The following is a 21,169-nucleotide window of genomic DNA, read 5'->3' on the forward strand; positions in this document are numbered from 1 at the left end:
GTTTCAAGCTTCCTATTATATAAAAGTACTTTTCTCTTTGCACAAAATTGGCACCATAGTGGACATGCAGTTGTATATCCTGCTTTTTTTTTTAATTTTTTTTTTAACGTTTTTATTTATTTTTGAAGGAGAGAGAGACAGAGCATGAGCAGGGGAAGAGCAGACAGAGAGGGAGACACAGAATCCGAAGCAGGCTCCAGGCTCTGAGCTGTCAGCACAGAGCCTGATGCGGGGCTCAAACTCACAAACTGTGAGATCATGACCTGAGCCAAAGTCAGATGCTCAGCCGACTGAGCCAACCAGGTGCCCTTATCCTGCTCTTATCACTTAACATGAGGAGCATTTCCCATGTACTTACTCTCCTGAACTGTGAACTCTGAAGCTGGATAATATGCCACATGTGGACATGCTATAATTTCATCACACTCCTACTGTTGGGCAGGTTGTAGCAGTGCTTTGCAACATACAATAAACGAGTGTTGATGAATGTCCTCATTCACAACCATCTAAATATATCCTTGAGGGGCGCCTGGGTGGCGCAGTCGGTTGAGCGTCCGACTTCAGCCAGGTCACGATCTCGTGGTCCGGGAGTTCGAGCCCCGCGTTGGGCTCTGGGCTGATGGCTCAGAGCCTGGAGCCTGTTTCCGATTCTGTGTCTCCCTCTCTCTCTGCCCCTCCCCCGTTCATGCTCTGTCTCTCTCTGTCCCAAAAATAAATAAACATTGAAAAAAAAATTTTTTTTTAAATAATAAATCAATCAATCAATCAATCAATCCTTGAGATAAATTCCCACAAGGGGAATTACCAGGCCAAAAGATATGAACTTTTTAAGGATCTTGATATTTATGCCAAAAAGTTCTCTGTTCAAATTTCCCAGGATAGTATGAGGGCAACCACATCACCCTTCGGGAGCACTAAATATTTTTACTTTGATCTTCATCAGTATGATAGGCTAAAAAAAGATATCTCACTTTAATCTGTTCTTTGCGGGTACATGGCTGGCTCAGTCGGTCGAGTGTGCAACTCTTGATCTTGGAGTTGTGAGTTCAAGCCCCACGTTGGGAGTAAAGATTACTCAGTTAAAAAAAAAATCTAATCCGCAGTTCTCTGGTTACTAACAAGAAAGTACATTTTTAAATATGCTAATAAATCATTTTACTTTCTTATTTATGGTACTGTCTCTTTTCTTTCCTCTGGGTACATCACTTATTCATTTTTCCTATTAAGATATTATGTTTTTGGGGGGCACCTGGGTGGCTCAGTCAGTTAAGCAACCAACTTCAGCTTAGGTCATAACCTCGTGGTTCACGAGTTTGAGCCCCACATTGGGCTCTGTGCTGACAGTTCAGAGCCTGGAGCCTGCTTCAGATTCTATGTCTCCTTCTCTCTCTGCCCCTCCCCCGCTTATTCTCATTCTTTCTCTCTCTCTCTCAAAAATAAATAAAACATTTAAAAAAGTATTAAAAAAATATATTATGTTTTTTAAAACACTGATGTGCGGGGCATCCAGATGGCTCAGTTGGTTAAGTGCCTTGGTTTCGGCTCAGGTCATGATCTCAGCATTCACAAGTTTGAGCCCTGCATCAGGCTCCGTGATCAGTGCAGAGCTTGCTTAGGATTCTCTCTCTCTTCCTCTCTCTCTGCCCCTCCCCTGCTCGTGCACATGTTCTCTCTCTCAAAATAAATAAATAAACTTAAATAAATAAAATAAAATATTGATGTGAAAAAGCTCTGGTAAGTTAAAATATATAACAAATCTGTCACGTGTTACCTGCATGTGACCTCAGTTTGAACACACATGGTTCTTGGTTCTTCCACAGTAAAAGCTCCAAACTTTTCTAAAATAAAACTAGTAAAATCTAATCTGCACCAGAACCACTCCTAACAATACCACCTTTGCACCTCTATACTCAATCTGCTCACTGTTGTTTTTAAGCAGCAAGCTGAGGGGATACTAAAGACTAGCACAGTAGCCCACAGTACTCTGTTTAACCAAGTGCTAGATTGGAAATACAGAAACAGAAGTAGAAATGCTTCCTCCCCCCTGTACATGGAATCCCTCAAATAACAAGCTGCTCATCATGGTTCAGGGTAAAAAAACTATCTTTGGTCCTCCGAAAGACTATCTGTGGTTGGAAGACAGAGAGTAACAGAAGAAAAGGAGCACAGGCTATTGGGTGAACAAACCAGAGTTTAACTCCTGGCTCTGTCGTGACTTCTTGCTGTATGACCCTAGGCGAGTCATTCCGCCTCTCTGGGCCTCAATTTCCTTATGTATAAAATGAGACTAAAACTATCTGTTTTAGGATTATCATAGGGATTAAGTGAGATAAGATATGCAATGTTTATAATCAAGGGTCTGGTATGTGGTAGGTGCTCTTCAAAAAAATGCAATTTTCCTACTCTGATGGTGCTAAATCACTTACTTATTTAACTCAAATGATCTTACATAAAATGTTGGCCTGAAATAGTTAGCTGTCCCAGCAAAGCATCATCTGGGTAAAAAAACATTTAGGTCAGCTTTCTGTCAACTGCAATTTCCACTGCTCTAATTATGCAATCATCAACCACCACTGCAGAACAACAAAAACTCTAAAGCTGATGTCACTGAAATTGCTAAATACAGTAATTACTTGATTCTCTAGATCATGACCACCAACTCCTTTAGGAAAACAACAGAAATCTTTGGAATTATAGGAGCAAAAGGCTGATTCCTTATCCCAGACAGTGGTCTCTATAACACAAGGCTTTTTGGTCACTGCCCAGAATGGCAGCATACTCCAAAGTCTCTCCGAGATGGCTGTTCTCTCACATTCCATACTCTGAAAAGGACAATGTCAACAAAAGAACTAAAAGAAAAAATGATTTCAAGAAACAGTATCCCTTGAAATGTAACCTTCGCACTTTTTCCTGGCAAGAGGTTCCAGCCTGGTGAGATAATCTCTAGGAAGAAAGCATACTTTATGAAATCTATCAGCATAACCCTTTTCTACAGAAAAAGCAAGGAACACATTGTCCCTGTAAGTGAAGATTCCTTTAGAAAAGAAAAAGAAGCAAAGTATCTTTATGAAGCATCTATGTTCACAGTGCTGTACTACACACTTTAATTATGGTATCACTCCTATCAAGCTACAAGGTGAAATCTTATCCTTCTTTACAGACAATAAATAACAGACAATAGGTAACTTGCTCAAGGTTTTACAGTTATTATGTAGAAACATCCAGAACCAGGACCCAGGATTTCCCAACTTCCAAATATTTTTATTTCTTTTTTAAGTAGGCTTCATGCCCAGGGTGGAGCCCAACTCGGGGCCAGAACCTATGCCTCTCTGATCAAGACCTGAGCTGAGATCAAGAGTCAGATGTTTAACTGACTAAGCCATCCGGGCATCCCTCAAATGTTTTTCTTTTCATGACATCTTCACCAAATCTTAAAATTATCATGCCAATTCCCTTTTATAAGAAAGAATCCAATTTTAATTGTGGTTCCAAAACAAATAAACCCAACAAACTAAGTGTCCACCAAAAGGATGACCGTTTCTCTCAATTAGAAGATTGCTTTTCTACCTCCTCCTAGTCTTTAATATGAATTGAAAGACTCATACAGTTTAAATCTATAAAGAAAATGGTACCTGTTGACAACCACAGAGCACTGAAGCAGAAGCAAGTGAAAAACAGGTACAGGCTTCTCAACCATTTCACAGATAGCTGCCAACAAAATCCTGATAAAATCCAGGAAGCAGGGCTTGGCTTGACTCCCAGCCTCTTCTCCATGGCCTTTCAGACAGACGGAACCCGTTCACTATAAAGATAGAAAGGGAAGAAATTATATGCCAAGTAATTAATAATTGATTCCTGGAAATGTAGAATTCTAGAGAATGTGACAGCCTAGAGGGAAGAGAAATTTCAAGTTTATCTTTCACTGCTCATACCTGCCTGTAAATTTTAAACCTGAGCTCTGACAAAGCCTATAATTATCAGGATAAAAACATAGCAAGGGGTATGAAATGAATCCACTGTAAAACTGAAACATTTTATGTTCTATTATTTTCTAAGCTAACAGTAAATCACCTATGTGGAAGAATGGAAAGAGCACTTGCCTGAAGAAAAAAAAGATCTGAGCTTCAGTTCCAATTCTGCAAGTAACAGCTTTGTGACTTTGACCAAACACACCTTCTTATTTATGAAGAGTTTCGACTATCAGAGGTAAACTAAGCTGAAAGTTTTGTGTAGCTGTACTTTAAAAAAATAAATAAAAAATACCGTGACTATCTTTAGGAAGTACATGCACTCTCCAGTTTATTACTGCCCCACCACTATGACCTTAAAAATCTATCCAAATTACACTTCAATGTCACATCCCTGATCCCTAGAATCATCTGCAATTCCTGACTTGAATTCATATAGACACTCAAATATTTACACAGTTCCTATTATGTGCTAGGCATTGTGCTGGCTACTCTAGAATCTAAGAGCTGGATAATTTAGGTCCCTTCCAGAGAAAAAATGATTTTCATCTGTTTCTTCTCTTATACAACTTCCCTACATTGTATAAATTATTATATAAATCTTGGCAATATCATGAGGGTTGGTTGAGTTCTGAGGAAGCAATTCAAATTCTTCTGTCCTAAATGTGCACCCGTCACCCACATGTGGCAAATGGTAGACTCCGCCCTCCACCCCCAGCCAGCATACAGGGAGACGGGCATCACATGAAGTCAATATTGACTAATACCAGGAAACAGACACATGCACACACACAGCTGCAAAACTGAGGCACAGCCCACCCAAGAAAAGGCTTTCTCTGAGCTTTAAGCAACTGAAGTACTTCTTCCTCATTCACTTCCATCCATTCTGATTTCTAGCAGTTTTGAAGTTGTATATTAGGGAGCAGGGGGCTGAAAGATGTGCGGGCCAGTGACATGTTCAAGAGATTATAAAATGGAGCCCAAGTTAGAAAGTATATCCAGCAACTTCCCTAGCCTCTCAAGATGGAACAGTGAGTGTGCACGTGTACGTGTGTGTGTATGGATCTTACCCAACACATTTCTGCCTACCACAAAAGGATTTTAAATTCAAAGTGACTCAACACCTGTCATCAATAGCGTGACAGGTGGGCGACAGAAGCATAAAAGAAATGAATAGGTTTTGAACATGGGAGTAACAAACACCATTGGATTAGCAAGCTGATCAGAAGTGCAATGTCTTACGAACCATGCATAAGAGGCAGAGCTCTTTTCAAATGAACTCCCAACCAGCCAAGCCTCTGAAATCTACAACTGCCTAAGGGTGCAAATCACTGCTAGGGTCCAGTCAAAGCCTTGCTGACCAGAGGCAAGAACAACACAATCACCAAGATCCAAATGGTTTGTTACAGAATCAAAGGGTAAAAACCCAGAGAGAGAACACACACCCCCACAATACTTGACAAATGAAAATCCAGAAAAGCTTGCAATAGTTTTGGCATTTAGGGCGTTACAAGTACACCCGAAATAAAAGCACTCTCTGTTGCAGCAGCTGTTCAGACAGAGAAGGGGGTAATGTTTACTTAATCCTTCAGGTTGATGGGGGATGTATCATAGTTCAGTCTGTCAGCTACATACGTGGAACTCCATTTATGTACACAGCGATAAGATATGTTTGAACAACGACAGAGCAAGTCTGAAACAGCCTATTCAGCTGGTATGAGTAATCAAGAATAAAGCTCTTTTAAAAAGAAATCTCAGATATTTGGGAAAGTTACAGAACAGACTGCCATGAATAACTTTGCTTATATTTGCAGGCATTGTTTTCCAAATAGCTGGAAAAATGAACAGATTGTTCTGGGAGGTCGTCTTTCCAATTTGTTCTTAGCTCCCAGTCTGTTAATCACAGAAGAAAGCACAAGGAGATTCAGCTAATGCTCTTCACTAACTGCATCTATTGTCGGTTGGGCACAAGCATCAGGAGGTGAGAGAAGGAAAAGCGTTTTTGGAACCGCCTGAGGTGTTGTTCTTTTGACTTCCTTCATTTCACCTTTGTGCCCACCACAGACACCACAGAACCCCTCTATGGGGAATAATTTTCTAAAGTCCGGAATAAGGCAGGTTTCGCATGATAATTTACACGTCGTGCTCAACCCCGCCCCCCTTGTTCTGCATCAACTTTCTATCTTGGTTGGGAGACCGGAACACCAGAGACAGCAGCTAAAGACGAGGCTGCAGAAGTCGAGGGAAGAAGGATAGCAGCGCCCCGAGCCCGGTCTGTCAGGGGATGGAGGATGCTACATGACCAGGCGCGGGCCTGAAAGAAGCAGGGTCTGGGACTCGAGCCCCACACCTACAAAGCCAGAAGAAGCTGGCTGCCCTAGCCGGGCCAGGAGCGCCACCTCCGGGTCCCAACACCCGGCCAGCGCACCCTCAGAAATAGCCCGTCCCGCTTGCCCCTCCCCTGAGCTCGAGGTCCTCGGCCTGGCAGCCAGCCGCCCCCGGCCACCTACCGGGGCTCAGGGCCACACAGCGGGGCCCCGGCTCTCGGCGGCCTCCGCCTCTTCCCGGTCCATGGGGTCGGGGCCCCAACCTTCGCTCCCCTCACCCGGAGGAGGAGGAAAAAGAAGAAGGTAGTGTGGGCTCCCCACCCGGACAGCTCCCTCTCGCCTCAGCCTCCCAGGACAGCGACGGCGGCCGGAAACGCCGCCTCCTCCCACCTCCCTGGGCTCAACCCGGAAACACACTCTTCTTGCTAACCTGCCCTCCTGCCCCCACCCCCACCCCCGGAAGCTCAATTCCAGCCGCGAGCCAGAGGGGGAGGTGAGGCAGTGCTGAGGGACAGAACTACGCACGAGCGAAGGAGCCTGGGCCGCCAGGCTGTCGCCTCCTGCTCTCCGCAGTCTGCTCCTTCGCTTGCCCTGCGCGAGCCCCCGGCCCCAGACTCGGGCAATACCCATAAGCAAGATGGCGGCAACGGTGGCACCCCCTACGGCTTAGCGCCCAGGTGTGCCATTGGCCAGAGCCCGGAGTGAAGCCGCCGCGGATTGGCCGAGAGCTCTGCGGGGGTGGGGGTGGAGCTGCAGCCGCCTGGAGCCGGGAGTGGGCAAAGCGGCGTGAGCAGCGGCCCCAGGCTCCAGGAGCATCGCGCTCGGAGAAGATTTCGCCGCTCGGGGCCGCAGCCTGGTGAGCTCAGCCCCCTTCAGGCCCTCCCCTGCATCCCAACCAGGGCCTCGCCGAGCCGGCGCTGATCGATGCCGACACACCCCGGGGACCCTATCGCGACTCCATCGCGCCATATCGCGACATCATCGTGCCCTGTCGAGACTCCATTTTGTCACAGCCCTTTTCAATATATAGCTATATATATTTTTTTAATTTGCCCTGTCATCTTTGGGGGCTGTCCATGTCGTGATTTTGCCGTGATCTCTCCGTGACATCACCGCGCCATCGTGAAGTGTGATCTCATCGCCGCCCTGTCGTGACTTCATCAATGTCGTGTTGTGACCTGGCTGCGGCGGGACAGGTGGTGACCGCCAGGAACCCTCTTCCCCTTCTCATCTCCCCATCTCAGCAGCCCTGCTTCGATTATCCGGCTTTTGGATTCTCCGTTGTCCTGGGAGCTACCCCGGACCCCTTCTTGCTTCTCCAGCCCCTGCCGGCATCCACTGACTGGTAGCGAGCGGGGAGGGCGAGGAGAGGGAATGCAAAGGGTTAATTCTGCTGCTGCTGCTGCTGGCTGCTGCTGCTGCTGCTGCAGCTTCTGCCCGAGGGAGGGAAAGGAGAGGAGGCAAGGAGCCTGCGGGGGCGTTTGAGAGCCCTGGCTGGAGGGATGGGGTCCGCAAAGGGGCCTCCAAGCCTTCCCTGGTCAGTACCCTGCATCCTCACTTGTGCTGAAGCTTGTCTCCTGCCTGTTCTGGAGAAGGGAGGGGAAAGGGAACCTAGGATGCCCTTTTCCCTCATATCAGCCTGAGTCCGGATAATCGAACTTCACCCATGTATGTCTCCATTCCTTCCTGTCTGTCCTCACCACTCCCTCCTGGTTTGCCTGGGTGGAAGGAGATAAAACCAGGCCTCTGGTGCCAGGGGGCAGCTGAGCAGTGGGGCCAGCCCCCCTCCCACTCCTGAGAGATTGGTAAGGAGAGCTGTCCAGCTGAGCAGCGGGATGCATGGTCCTTCTTTCCCGCTTTCCGGAGGTGACCTTGGCCAGGGTCCCTTCTTCATTCCTAAGGACTTGAGGGTCCAGTGCCTTTAAGGGGCTCCCACAAGGGAGGTCAGTCTTGAGGAACCCATCCCTCCTGATCCTCCCCTCCCTCTGTGCTAATCCCTCCCTCCATCCTCCACTCCCACCCCCACCCCTCCTCTGCAGAGGGATGCTCAGTCCCTCTTGTGTTCACAGTTGGGCAAGGCGGGCATCATGGCCTCGGATTGTGAGCCAGCTCTGAACCAGGCAGAGAGCCGAAACCCCACCCTGGAGCGCTACCTGGGAGCCCTCCGTGAGGCCAAGAATGACAGTGAGCAGTTTGCAGCCCTGCTGCTAGTAAGGACCTGACTGAAAATTGGGAGGTGGGAAGGGCTGGGTGGTTGGGTCCCCTAGGAATGGGGTCAAAAAGTCCCAGAGGATATATAGGTGGTCCTGGCATTCCCGGAGGCACCAAGATGCCTGCCTTTGGACTCTTCATTGCTCCCCTAAGTGTGGGAGCAAAGGGGAGAATGGGGGTGAATAAGGCGTAGGGCCTTAGAAGCCTTGGAGGAGGCTGCCTGGGTCTGCTCTTTGGGGCGTCCCGGAGCAGATGGGAGCTGACTCATAGGGTGACAGCAGCAGGTAGTAACTAGTGCAGAGTACTTGAGGGCTGGGGATGATTGCTCTGGGGGTGGAGAGAGTAGCAGAACTAGAAGTAACTGGGAAGGGGTCCCAGGGGATGGCCAGGATGGCAGTAGGTAGGTTGAGGGTGAAGGAGCTGGTTTGGGGCTTAGCCCTGTTGGAAGAACCAGGCTGGGGCCATCAGAGCAAGAGCTGCAGTGCTGGGAAGGGGGGGTTGATGTGTGGGGGGTGAAGGGAGGAGGGAGTACAGTCTCTGCTTGTTTGCCATGGCAACAGGGAGAAGGCTCCAGAGTCAAGGGCTCACACTGCAGCAGAGGAGGTGTTGAGGTGAAATGTAAGGGGAAATGTTTTGACAGGCAGAGTGGCGAGACACAGGAGCCATTTCCCCTGAGAAGGTGGCGGGAATGGATCAGAGGCTTCTCTGGGGAGGGGGTGAGAGCAATTAGGGCGAGACCCTAAATCCTTCGGGGATTTTAAACTGAGCTCTAAGCCCAAATCAGGTTGCCAGCTTCTAGATTAGACATCAGAAAGAACTTCCCGAATGACTGAGTGATGAAATGGCAGAACAAGTAGTTGAGGATTGGACCTCCCTTCTGTATACGTAATCATAAATGAGGGATCTCAGAGGTCACAACCATCTGTCTCCCCCCGGGTGGGGAGGGAAGGAGCTGGACAAAATGACCTCTGGAGGCGTCCTGACCCCAGAGAGAATCACCTTCCATAACCACATCCTGGTAATGGTCAGCACCCAAGGGTGCAGGGGGCAGTCTTCCTTTCATCCTGCTGATAGCACATACCCCCCCCCCCCTTAGGTGACCAAGGCAGTCAAAGCAGGTGACATCGATGCCAAAACTCGGCGGCGGATCTTCGATGCCGTAGGCTTCACCTTCCCCAATCGTCTCCTGACCACCAAGGAGGCACCAGATGGCTGCCCCGACCATGTTCTCCGAGCCCTGGGTGTGGCCCTGCTGGCCTGCTTCTGCAGTGACCCTGAACTGGCCTCCCATCCCCAGGTCCTGAACAAGATCCCCATCCTTAGCACCTTCCTCACTGCCCGGGGGGACCCGGATGATGCTGCTCGCCGTTCCATGATTGACGACACCTACCAGTGCCTGACAGCTGTGGCAGGCACACCCCGTGGCCCCCGGCACCTCATTGCTGGTGGCACCGTGTCTGCCCTGTGTCAGGCATACCTGGGGCATGGCTATGGCTTTGACCAGGCCCTAGCACTCCTAGTGGGGCTGCTGGCTGCTGCTGAGACCCAGTGCTGGAAGGAGGCGGAGCCCGACCTCCTGGCTGTGTTGCGGGGCCTCAGTGAAGATTTCCAGAAAGCTGAGGATGCCAGCAAGTTTGAGCTCTGCCAGCTGCTGCCCCTCTTTCTGCCCCCGACAACCGTGCCCTCTGAATGCCTCCGGGATCTGCAGGCCGGGCTGGCACGCATCCTGGGCAGCAAGCTGAGCTCCTGGCAGCGCAACCCTGCACTAAAGCTGGCAGCCCGCCTGGCGCACGCCTGCGGCTCCGACTGGATCCCAGCGGGCAGCTCCGGGAGCAAGTTCCTGGCCCTGCTGGTGAATCTGGCATGTGTGGAGGTACGGCTGGCACTGGAGGAGACAGGCACAGAAGTAAAAGAGGATGTGGTGACCGCCTGCTACGCCCTCATGGAGTTGGGGATCCAGGAATGCACCCGCTGTGAGCAGTCACTGCTCAAGGAGCCACAGAAGGTGCAGCTCGTGAGCATCATGAAGGAGGCCATCGGGGCTGTCATCCACCATCTGCAGCAGGTGAGGTATAGCAGCCCACGGAGGGAGTCTGGTGTGGGGAGAGCCAGAAGGCCAGGCAAAGGGGGAAGTGAATTGCACCTCAGTGTAATAGGAAGAGCGCAAGATGCCCACTCTGAGGGCTGATCCTGCAGCACTCCCGGGAGTAGAGTGGCCGAGCCTCCCTCTCCCTCCCTCCCTGAGCCTCCACACAAGCACCATACCACACACCATATGTGCACTCACATCACAGTACACACACACACACACACACACACACGCATACAACACAGTGACTTCCCACTCACAACCCTCCCCCCAGTACACACACACTCCAGATCGAAGCAGTCTGTTCTGCTCAGCCTCTTGCATTGTTCCATACACCTGCACATACAAACTTGGCACGGAGCTGGGCAAAGGAGCGGGGCTGCCTGGTTCCTGGCCTCTGGAGAGATTCAGCTAACTCCTCCCAGGTCAGAGCTGCGGTAGAGGGAGTGTTTAGTTAGCTTTGGACCTGTGAGTTTCCTTCGAGCCTTGTGATACTTCAGAGGTGGGGGGAAAGGGGATGCAGTGAGTGTGGGGACATGTTGTCCAAAGTCCAGTTCGCTCGGCAGACATGCCCTGAGGGCCTGCTCTGTGTCAGGCCTCTGTTGAGCGCATCCTTCCCATGTGTTAGGTGCTGGGTACACAGGGCCTGCCTTTGAAGGGCTCACAGGCCAGAATTCCCTTCTAGTTGTGTTATTCCTAGGCTGGCTGGCATGCTGTCCCGGCCGGGGAGGGTCTCTGGTCCTACTCCATCTCACAGGGGTCCCATGGCAACAGGTGGGGCCAGAGAAGCAGAAGGAGCCCTTTGTGTTTGCTTCGGTGCGGATCCTGGGGGCCTGGCTGGCCGAGGAGACCTCATCCCTGCGCAAGGAGGTCTGCCAGCTGCTGCCCTTCCTTGTGCGCTATGCCAAGACCCTCTACGAGGAGGCCGAGGAGGCGAATGACCTCTCCCAGCAGGTGGCCACCCTGGCCATCTCCCCCACCACCCCAGGGCCCACCTGGCCAGGGGATGCTCTCCGGTGAGTTTGTAGTTAGAGTCTGTCCAGCCAGACTGTTCTAAAGAAAAGCATAACAGAGGGACACTTCCTCACCCCCAAACTGGTCTGTGCTGGGCTTTCTGATTGGGGCATGAGATTTCCTTTAGGATTATTTCTGTTTGTTTTGGGGGGCTTGTTCACACAGGACTCCTGGTCAGCCAAGTCTTCTTTGCCAACCCCAGATTTCTCTGTAAAGAGAGAACTCATGCTTATTGAGCATCTACGACACACCAAGCACTTTGCTCTACCCTTTACCAAAACAGTCTCATTTAGTTCACACAGCAAATCTATGACATAAGTCTCATCCACATCTTCAGGATGAGCAAACTGAGACTCAGGGTTAAAGTAACTTGCCCGCACATACACCATGTGGCAGAGCCCAAGTTCAAGCCTAGGCCTGTGCAGCACCAAAGTATGTGCTTTTCCTGTGGGACCTACAAGGAAGGATGTGTCCTTTCCCCCTGCTTTCATTTCTCTTAGGTGGGATGCCCCAAGAAAGGGAATCCTTGTGCCTTCATCTCTCCCCACCCCTTACACACCTGTTCCTTCCACCCCCCAGGCTCCTTCTGCCCGGCTGGTGCCACCTGACCGTTGAAGATGGGCCCCGGGAGATCCTGATCAAGGAGGGAGCCCCCTCACTTCTGTGCAAGTATTTCTTGCAGCAGTGGGAACTCACATCCCCAGGCCATGACACCTCAGTGCTGCCTGACAGTGTGGAGATCGGCCTGCAGACCTGCTGTCATATCTTCCTCAACCTTGTGGTCACCGCACCAGGGCTGATCAAGTGAGGCCGGGAAGGAGGTTGGAGGAAGCAAGGGGTGGGGGCTGCTCAGACTTGCCTCAGATCTCCGTCTCCTACTTTGCTTCCCTGTGCCCATGGGTTCCTGTTAGTGTTAGAGTGACAGGCTCTCAGAATAGACAGAGCCACCCCACACGAGGTTTTGGCATGTCTAGAACTCCTCTGGGCCTGTCTGCCTGCTCCAGCTATAACCCAGTCTCTGTTCCCCAGATGCCACGAATGGGCCCAAAGTTAACTCTTAACCCTGCTGTCTCATTTCTTGCCAAACCCTGCCTGGTGAAGCTGGGAGCCCAGAATCCCAGGTTTTCCCAGGCCTTGGTCTAGCTCAAATAACCCCTTCTCCCATCTCCACCCCCCACCCTTTCTCCCAGGCGAGATGCCTGCTTCACATCTCTTATGAACACCCTGATGACGTCGCTGCCCTCACTAGTGCAGCAGCAAGGGAGGCTGCTTCTGGCTGCCAATGTGGCCACCCTGGGCCTTCTCATGGCCCGGCTCCTCAGTACCTCTCCAGGTAAGCTCCGGGGACACAGTCCTAATGGATATAGACAAAAGATCTGGGTGGACCTGTTATATTCTGGGCATAAGTCCCCATTTTCAGGAAATGGTTTTATAGAATTTTCCAACTGAGAGGAAATCTGTGAAGTGTGTCTCCATCCCCCACCCTACCCCACCCTTCTTCCCCAAATGATAGCATTCTTTTCCTTCTGAAGACTTTTAAGGCAAGGTCTGGTGGGTGTAAGTACAGGCCTGCTCAGAGGCACAGGCATAGGCACCTGAAATTCCCAGCAGCCCGAGTCTGAATCCAGTGTTTTCAAGGTGGATCCGCCCCCACCCAGGGCTTGAGTCAGGAACCTTCTTCCTCCCCATTGAGGTTTTTCTCTGCTTAACACCTCACCTCCCTCGTGACAGGCTTCAGTGCTTTGGTGCCCCCTCTGCACATACCTTCTCCGCAACCCTGCCTCACTCTGGCTGTGTGAAGGAGGAGGGACGTCCCCTTCAGCCCCTGCCAGCCCTTTGTGTCTTCCACTTTGGCCGTGGGTGTCTGCTTGGGTCCCTCTGTCCCCGCCTGTTCCCTGTGCCCCATCTGTCAGGTTGGAGGAGCTGAGCAGATGCCCGGGAACAGTGTGTAATGAGCCTGTACCCTCAGCTGCCTATGTGTTCCCTGTGCAGGGATCCCAGTAGGGTCCTCCGGCAATGGGAAGGGAGCATGTCCTAGTGATCCAGGAGCCACCCCTGTGCTCTAACCCCATGCTCCCTCAGTCCCAGGCTGCATCACCTCAGCCTGAGTAGAGCCCCAGTGCTGTTAACCCACAGATGCCACCAGGCTGGACTAACAGCCTCCCTGAGAGGGTCCGCAGTACAGGGGTGAGCCCCTGCCTGGCAGGTAAGCCAAGCCCCATCACCAGCTCCTGGTCTCCCTGCCCCCGCTCTGGCGCCCCCTTCTGGCCCAAGAATCAAATTGTTGAGACCGCCTTCGCCTGTAGGTCTCTAGGCCCAGCAGCGGCTCCCATCCTGCTCCCGTCCCACTGCAAAAAGGGCTGACCATGAGGTTGAGTGTACCAAGATTATCACATTTAATTCTCACAACCGATTTCTAAGATTAGCACTATTGGCCCCGTTTTACAAGTAAGGAAACGAGACCCAGAAAAGTGGATTACCCAAGGTCACCCAACTTCAAGTGAAGTTGAAGGTAGGGTTTGAGCCCAGGCAGGCTGGTTCTAGGCTCTGCTTCAGCTCCCAGAGTGTGTCCGCACAGGAGGGTAAAGTGAGGGTCTGGGAAAGCAGCTGGCCCACCAAGTTCACGTGCCCACTCCCTGCTTGCCTTCCAGCTCTTCAGGGAACACCAGCGTCCCGAGGTTTCTTCGCAGCTGCCATCCTCTTCCTATCACAGTCCCATGTGGCACGGGCCACACCTGGCTCAGACCAGGCGGTGCTGGCCCTGTCCCCCGACTACGAGGGCGTCTGGGCCGACCTGCAGGAGCTCTGGTTCCTGGGTATGCAGGCCTTCACAGGCTGTGTGCCCCTGCTGCCCTGGCTGGCCCCAGCCGCCCTGCGCTCCCGCTGGCCACAGGAGCTTCTCCAGCTGCTGGGCAGCGTCAGCCCCAACTCTGTCAAGCCCGAGATGGTCGCCGCCTATCAGGGCGTCCTGGTGGAGCTGGCACGGGCCAACCGGCTGTGCCGGGAGGCCATGAGGCTACAGGCGGGTGAGGAGACAGCCAGCCACTACCGCATGGCTGCCCTGGAGCAGTGCCTGTCAGAGCCCTGAGCAGGTGTCCACTGGGGACAGACCCAGGGGCGGGCAGCAAGGGAAGGAGGGAGGAGGCATCTTCCCTGAAGCTCCCAAACTGGACCCCCCCTCCCTAGACTCCCCCCCCACACACACACAACATCCCAGCTTTCTGGCTTTTCCGAGGGCAAGGGCACAGTGCCCATCCCTCAAGTGTAAGGAACTGCGTCCCGCCCCCCGGGCCCCCATGGGGGCAGGGATTGGCTTGAAAATCAACATCGCTATCGCTGCCAGGCCGGGGAATGTTGGAGCAGCCCCCAGGGAGGGGGGCACTAGGTGTCATTGTGCCCTGTGTCAGACTCCCCCACGGGAGGGAGGCCCCAGGATGGGATAGGGCTGGCAGGAGCTGGCTGCCTCAGCCCATGTGCCCTGCCGGCCAGGGCGTGGGCTCCCCTAGGCTGTGGTGCCCCCTCTAGCCTCCCAGTCCACGTCCTTCCAATTGGCCATTTGGCCCTTGCCCTTAGCCCCTTGGCAGAGAGCAGACTCAGGCCATTGACATCGCAGTTCTTCCTATCAACTTCAGTGACCCAGGGTCTGAACTGCCTCATCCTTCCAGGGAGACCTGGGGCAGACAGGCCTGGTGTGTGGGTGGGGAAACCTTCCACCTGAGCTTCCTTGAGGGGACCCAGGAGTCCTTAGGCCCTGGCCTCCAAGCTTTTGTGTCATGTTGCAGCAGAGTGACGATGGGGGTTGGGGGGTTATTTATTTTGCCTGTCCTTATCCCTGCTTGGACACCTGAGCATCTGATCCCTGTCCTCCTAGTGCCATCTGGCTTGACTGGAGCCAGGAACAGGAGGGACACTTCTCCAGAATCCGCATGTTTCCCTAGTGATTGCACCCCATCACCATCGTGGTGCCTGGCTTTAATCCCCACCCCTGCTTAGGATCCCTCTCTGCAGAGAGACGCGACTGGCGACTCCAGCAGGGACTACTTTTCTTATGATCCCGGGGGACCCCCCACACACAACCTGATCCCTTGCTTCCATTTCCCCCTTCCTTCCCCCAGTGCGTTCTGTGATCGCCAAGTTCAAAGCTGTGCACATGCGGACACTCAATAAATGTTCATTGGTGACAAGATGGTTCCTGTGTGGTCTGTCCTGCACCTTCTCCTTTCCAAACTCGAGGAGCTCACAACTACCGTTTGCTGAACACACACCCTGCCAAGCACGTTTCAAGTGTTATTTAGCCTGCCAGCGAACCCTGTGACATAGGCATTATTCCGATTTTACAGGTGAAGAAACCTGGGCATGGGTAGGTGGTTTGCTCAAGGTGATGCGCTAGTAAGGTGTCAGAGCCAAGACTGAGCAGGCTGTTGAACCCTTAGTCCACACCCTGTATTGCCAGAGCAGGATTGCAAATTCAGATGCTATGGTGGCCAGGCCTAGGTGCTCCTGTGTACAAATGAAGTGCTGACCTGGAGGGGTTCCAAGAAGTACTGTCACATCCTCCAATCTCTAAAGATAAGTCAGAAACCCTAATTTTTATGCAAAATCCTGATTTTTGAATGTGGCTCATTTTTTCCCCCATGAAACCATTACTGCCCCAACAACATCTCCAGGCCAAATGTTTTGTACAGGAAAGCATTTTAGGCAACCAGCTGTTCACCTCTGTTCTATGCCAGTGAGAAAGACAAGGGGCCTAAGAGCTTCAGCCCAAGACTGAAGTCAAGCCCCTACTGCTTCACCAGGCCTGAGCCCAGGCTCTCATCCTGGAGCCAGACCTGCCCCCAGCCCCTAATCCTGAAGCCAGACCTGCCCCCAGCCCACACACCGCAGACGTCTCCACTGAGGCCAGTAAGCCAACAAGCATTCACTGAGTATGTCCCATGAGCCTGTCTGTGGTTGGCCATGCATGGACAGAAGAACATTCATTTATTTATTAGATGTACTGAAAGTCATGTTCTTAGCATGGAGTCCCGGGGCAGTGGGGTGGGGGGTAGTATGAAAAGACAGACCCTGCCCTCAAGCAACTTAAAATCTAGAGAGGAAACAGACAAGGCAACATCCCCTAGAGGTATAATCAGCTGCTCATACAGGGGTCTGAACGAAGTATGGCTGGAGCATGAGAGCCTCTCAGCCTGGCTGAATACGTCTGGGAAAGCTCAAGAAGTATTTGCTCTGAGACATGGGGGTGAGGAGAGGCTTGACAGATAGACAAACAGAACAGCAGGTATAACGGCATGTGAGCTTAGGAATTGCACGTAGCTCATTACTGCTACACAGAGTGTAAAGTGGGATAAGGTTGGACCAATGGGCATAAACCAGATCTCACAAATCGTAGTATGCCATGCTCAGAAGATTAGAGGTGGGATCATGCTGAGATTTTTTTTTAGCAGACAATGTGATCCAGTTCGCATTTTTTAAAGATGACTGGCTGCACAAGGGGGACAACTGAGGCAAGGAGCTCAGAGAGGAGGTACTAAGTCTGAACTAAGTCAGCGGCCGTGAAGATGGGAAAAATATATAGGTAGGAGTTAGTTAATAAGGCTTGGTGATTAACTGGAAGTGAGGAGGGATAAAGAGCCCTCCCGGATACCTGATCTGGGCCACTGAGTGGATAATGGGGCCATTCGCTGACACCAGGAACACTGGGAAACAGGTTAATGCAAAATACAAGCTCGTTTTGGTAAATGGTGAGTTTGTGCTGCTTGTGGAATATCCAGGAGGAAGTTGCTTTCTGCAGTCTGGAGCTCAGAGAGGTCTGGGCAGAGTGACAGATTTGGGAGTTGTGGGTGTAGAGTCTTAAAGTCCATAGGAGTGGCTGAGAAGGGAAGGGCCCAAAGCAAGTGGCAACCACCTAGGGTCCCTGCTCTCAAAGTACTTGCCCTCCTGAGGTGGAGTGAAACCCTGCAGAAAGGCTTATAACACCAGAAAGAATGGGCTCTGTACTTTAGTGAGGAATGGTCAGAGAGTTCTGGGCTCCTGAATGGGGAAGGTGCTAGGCTAATTTAAGACCAAGCTCTCTCTTGGCAATTCAGCTTCGAGGGAGAAAAGGGGACCTGAGCTGCAGTTGTGAGATATAACCACCAGGTGGCGCCTCAGCATCTCCTTGTGCCAGATTTTCCCCGCTCTGCCAACAACCAGCCAGACCCAGGGAGCAGGAGAGATTGCCAAAGGCTGGGAGTAAGGTGGCTGTGTCAATCAATAAAGGAGACAGGCCTGAGTTTTTTCTTAACATCAAATCCAAATGCAAGCTCTCTTTCTGAAATGAGAGGGAAATATTTGAGCCTGGGAGAAGAGCAATATGCCAAGTATGCCAAATGGGAGCCTGTGATATCTGAACATGAGCACCTATGTGTCAATACATGTCCTGTGTTCCATGCGTAGGATTGTTCCCCAAGAGTGTCTCTATTTATGTTGTGTGTCCCCATGTGCCCAGGAGAGTCTGCATATGTACCCCTGTGCACATCCCAGGCCTCCACATAGGCACATCTGTCCCAGAGAGTGGGCAAACAGCAATGCCCCTCCTCCATGACTCAGCAAGCAAGGAGTCCCTTAGCCCAGAAAGAGAAGAGTGACAGAGTCTACAGTCACAAAACCTGGTAGCTTGTAGCAGATCATGAACATCTGTTCCCCAGTAGCCATAAAGCAAAATCATTTGTCAGATGATCTCCTCAGATTGTACCTGGCTTCTATGTCTAGCTACTGAGGGTCATGGAGGCTTCCTAAAAAGATCCCTCAACCAGCTGAGGAATTGATAAACTCATCCACTCACCATTTATTTAATAAGCATTCACCGAGCACCTGCCATGCACCAAAGCCAGTGCAGGACACAGTTTCTGTTTCTCCTTTCATCTTTTTGTGAGGTAGTTCATGTGGCAGAAAAGAAAAATCAGTTGCAGCTGTGAAGAGCCTGGAATGCTGGTTAGGGTGTTTAAACTTTTTTTCCCTGAAGATGGGCCATGGGAAGCCCCAGGAGAGTTTTCAACAGGAGGGTTACATGGTCCAGTCACTCTTTTTTTTTTCTTTTTTTTTTTGACAGCGAGAGAAAGCACGTGCACATGAGCAGAGCAGGGGCATGAAGGGAGGGAGACAGAGGATCCGAAGCAGGCTCTTGCAGGGCTTGAACTCACAAACCATGAGATCATGACCTGAGCCAGAGTCAGATGCTTAACTGACTGAACCACCCAGGCGCCCCTTTGGTCCAGTCATTCGTATTGCTAAGTGGAATTGGAGGTGCGCCAGAAGAGTAATGAATGAAGAAGGCAGGAGACCAGTTAGGGGGTTGTTGTAATGGTCTAGGCAGTGGTTCTCAAACCTTACTGAGCTTCTGAGTCACCTTATGAGTTTATCAAAACACAGATTTCCAGTCCCCACACTCAGGTTTATTGCCTCAGTAGGTCTGGGGTGAGTTCCAGGAAGTAGCACTTGTAACAAGTTTGTAGACGTTGTAGGTGATGCTGGCCCAGGAAGCACACTTTGAGAACTCTACTGGTCTATGAGAAAGAGTATGGGAGCTTAAAGGGCTGACAGAGGGGTGGAAATACATGTTTAAGGGTTAGAAATGACGACACTCTATGAGGATTGGTTTATGAGGGTGAAGGGAAAGTCAGAGTCTGGGATGACTGTTTTTAATTTGAAGGATGGTGGTGCCGTGTACAGAGCTGTAGAACACGGAAGAAGCAGGTTGGGGTGGGTAGCAGGGGTGGAGGGGATGTTGATCATGATGTTGATGGGGTGGGTAGCAGGGGTGGAGGGGATGTTGATCACTCGAGGACTTGGAAAGTTTAAGATGGCTGCAACAAGATGTCTGGAAGAAATATCCACCTGGAAATTGCATCTGTGGGTCTATCTAGTAAGAGATACAGACTAGAGATAAAGTTGAAAGAGAACAGCCAACTAACAGTCACTAAGTCTTGAGAAGGAACTCACTCACTCACTCATGAAGAGTGTAGACAGGAAGAAAATGTGGAAGCCTCAACACTGAGAATGAATAACTGACATGAAGGATGTGGGTGAACGATGAGATAGAAATGGAGGCTGAGGAGTGGTCAGAGTAGAAAGGAAGAGAACGAGACAAGAAGGGGGTGTCTTAAGTTACAGCAAAGTAGGGTGAGAAACCCAAGGAAGCCACTGGACAGGCGGCCTGTCCTGTCATCCTGGCTTTCCCAAGTCTGCTGGAGAGAGTGAAGGATCCCCAGACCTGGGCACGGGCATTACCAGCCTTGCTGCTCCTGGACCTCCCCCATAGGGGTCCACCAACCTGCATGCCATGCACTAACCCACATACACCTGTCCTGGAGCCTCACTTCTGATGTCCTCTGGCTGAATTTGAGGGTAGGGGAGAAGGCCTCTTATCACAGACTCACACACCCGCGTATACAGACACACGCAAACATACCCCAGTCCTCTGGTCTGGCCTGGGCATGGAGGTAGCAGTGCCGTCCAGCTCTGCTTCACCCACCACCCTAGCTGGTGGTTCCAGCTTCCAGAAGGTTCTTAGGGATGCTGCTTTCAGCCTCCTCCCTCACAGCCCCCCAGGCTGAGATGACCCAGACCTGAGCACTACACCTGCCACGTACCCCTGGAATAGTACAAGTCTCCTCCACACACATTCCACGGGTCCATCTGCCTGTCCTCTGTAATCTACCTCCATGTTTTCACCTTTCCTTTCTCATCATCTGCTTCACTGGAAAGGGGCCTCAGAAAACATCTAGTCTTCTCTGCGCTCCCCTACTTTGTGGCCGCTGCTGTTGAAGTTACAGGAACTGAGGTCAGAGAGGAAGAGGGACTTGTTCAAGAGCACAGGTAGGTGCAAGTGAGAACTAAATTCTTAGGTGCCTGAGAGGAAGGCAGTACAGGATAGTAATTCCCAGCACTATATAGAAAGGCTGGAGGCAGGCCACCCTGGTGCTGCCACTCACCTGGCTGCTTGACCTTGGGCAAGTCCAGTTCACCTGTCTGTGCCTCTTCTTCCTCACCAGAGAATGTGAGACTGATACAACTCAGTATTCATCAGGTACTTGGCGAAGTGACAGCACACTCTGTCATAAGTGCTTGCTGTGGTTATTTCCTCTATGCCTTGGCCTGAGCATCTTCTTGCTTTTTTTTTTTTTTTACCCATCTTTTGCTTTTTAAAATTCCTATTCTTCTTAGTATTCCTCTCATTTCCCTTTCTTTCATCCTTGCCCCTTCTTCTCAGGAGGAGAGGGTTGGGTTTGGGGAGAAATAAAGGTGGAGAGACTGCAGAGACCAAAATGGTCTTGAGAGCCAGCCAGTGCCTGCCATGATAACACACACACAGCCTAAGTGTGATGGCTGCACACCATCACGTGGGGAAGTTACACACATATTCAATCAGCCCAGGCTCTAGTGGCTTCAGAAACACCTGGAGCCCTTCTCAGGTGGAACTCATGCTGAACCCTGCTGGACAACTCTCTCTCAGTTTGTGTGTCCAGGTTCCTCAGACCCTGGCTTGGCGCTGGGAGTTATCAGCCACCAGAAGGCTGAGT

The 21,169-nt window shown here is 51.1% G+C and overlaps 2 protein-coding genes across 11 annotated transcripts in view; one reads left to right on the top strand and one right to left on the bottom strand.

Moving 5' to 3' along the window:
• The window catches only part of KIAA0319L (KIAA0319 like), a 96,654-nt gene extending 89,693 nt beyond the window's left edge, over window positions 1-6,961 (bottom strand). For 6 of the 8 annotated variants that reach the window (XR_008293884.1, XR_008293888.1, XM_027059695.2 and 3 more), the window contains exons 1-2: window positions 6,479-6,620; window positions 3,633-3,802 (exon numbers count right to left, since the gene is read on the bottom strand). Coding sequence is in view for 6 of the 8 variants with exons in the window: in XM_027059695.2 (XP_026915496.2) it covers window positions 3,633-3,774 (142 nt within the window). In the remaining 2 variants the exon portion in view is untranslated. Of the gene's footprint in view, window positions 1-3,632; window positions 3,803-6,478; window positions 6,621-6,820 lie in introns of those variants that run through there. The other 2 variants (XM_053211278.1, XM_027059691.2) reach the window with 1 other exon arrangement.
• A 43-nt stretch (window positions 6,962-7,004) lies between these two features.
• Window positions 7,005-15,793, top strand: NCDN (neurochondrin). 3 transcript variants are annotated; one of them, XM_027059697.2, is made up of 8 exons: window positions 7,017-7,151; window positions 7,424-7,491; window positions 8,365-8,505; window positions 9,603-10,571; window positions 11,370-11,611; window positions 12,189-12,413; window positions 12,800-12,942; window positions 14,261-15,793. In XM_027059697.2, exons 2-8 carry the CDS (start codon window positions 7,459-7,461, stop codon window positions 14,695-14,697), a joined length of 2,190 nt encoding a protein of 729 aa, XP_026915498.1. In that variant the 5' UTR covers window positions 7,017-7,151; window positions 7,424-7,458; the 3' UTR covers window positions 14,698-15,793. The 3 variants fall into 3 exon arrangements, with proteins under 3 accessions (XP_026915499.1, XP_026915498.1, XP_026915501.1); XM_027059698.2 differs by lacking the exon at window positions 7,424-7,491 and having other exon boundaries at window positions 7,005-7,151; XM_027059700.2 differs by lacking the exons at window positions 7,017-7,151; window positions 7,424-7,491 and adding an exon at window positions 7,516-7,640.
• The last annotated feature ends 5,376 nt before the right edge of the window (window positions 15,794-21,169 follow it).

The sequence above is a fragment of the Acinonyx jubatus genome, chromosome C1, assembly GCF_027475565.1.
Source record: "Acinonyx jubatus isolate Ajub_Pintada_27869175 chromosome C1, VMU_Ajub_asm_v1.0, whole genome shotgun sequence".
Lineage (NCBI taxonomy): Eukaryota > Metazoa > Chordata > Mammalia > Carnivora > Felidae > Acinonyx > Acinonyx jubatus.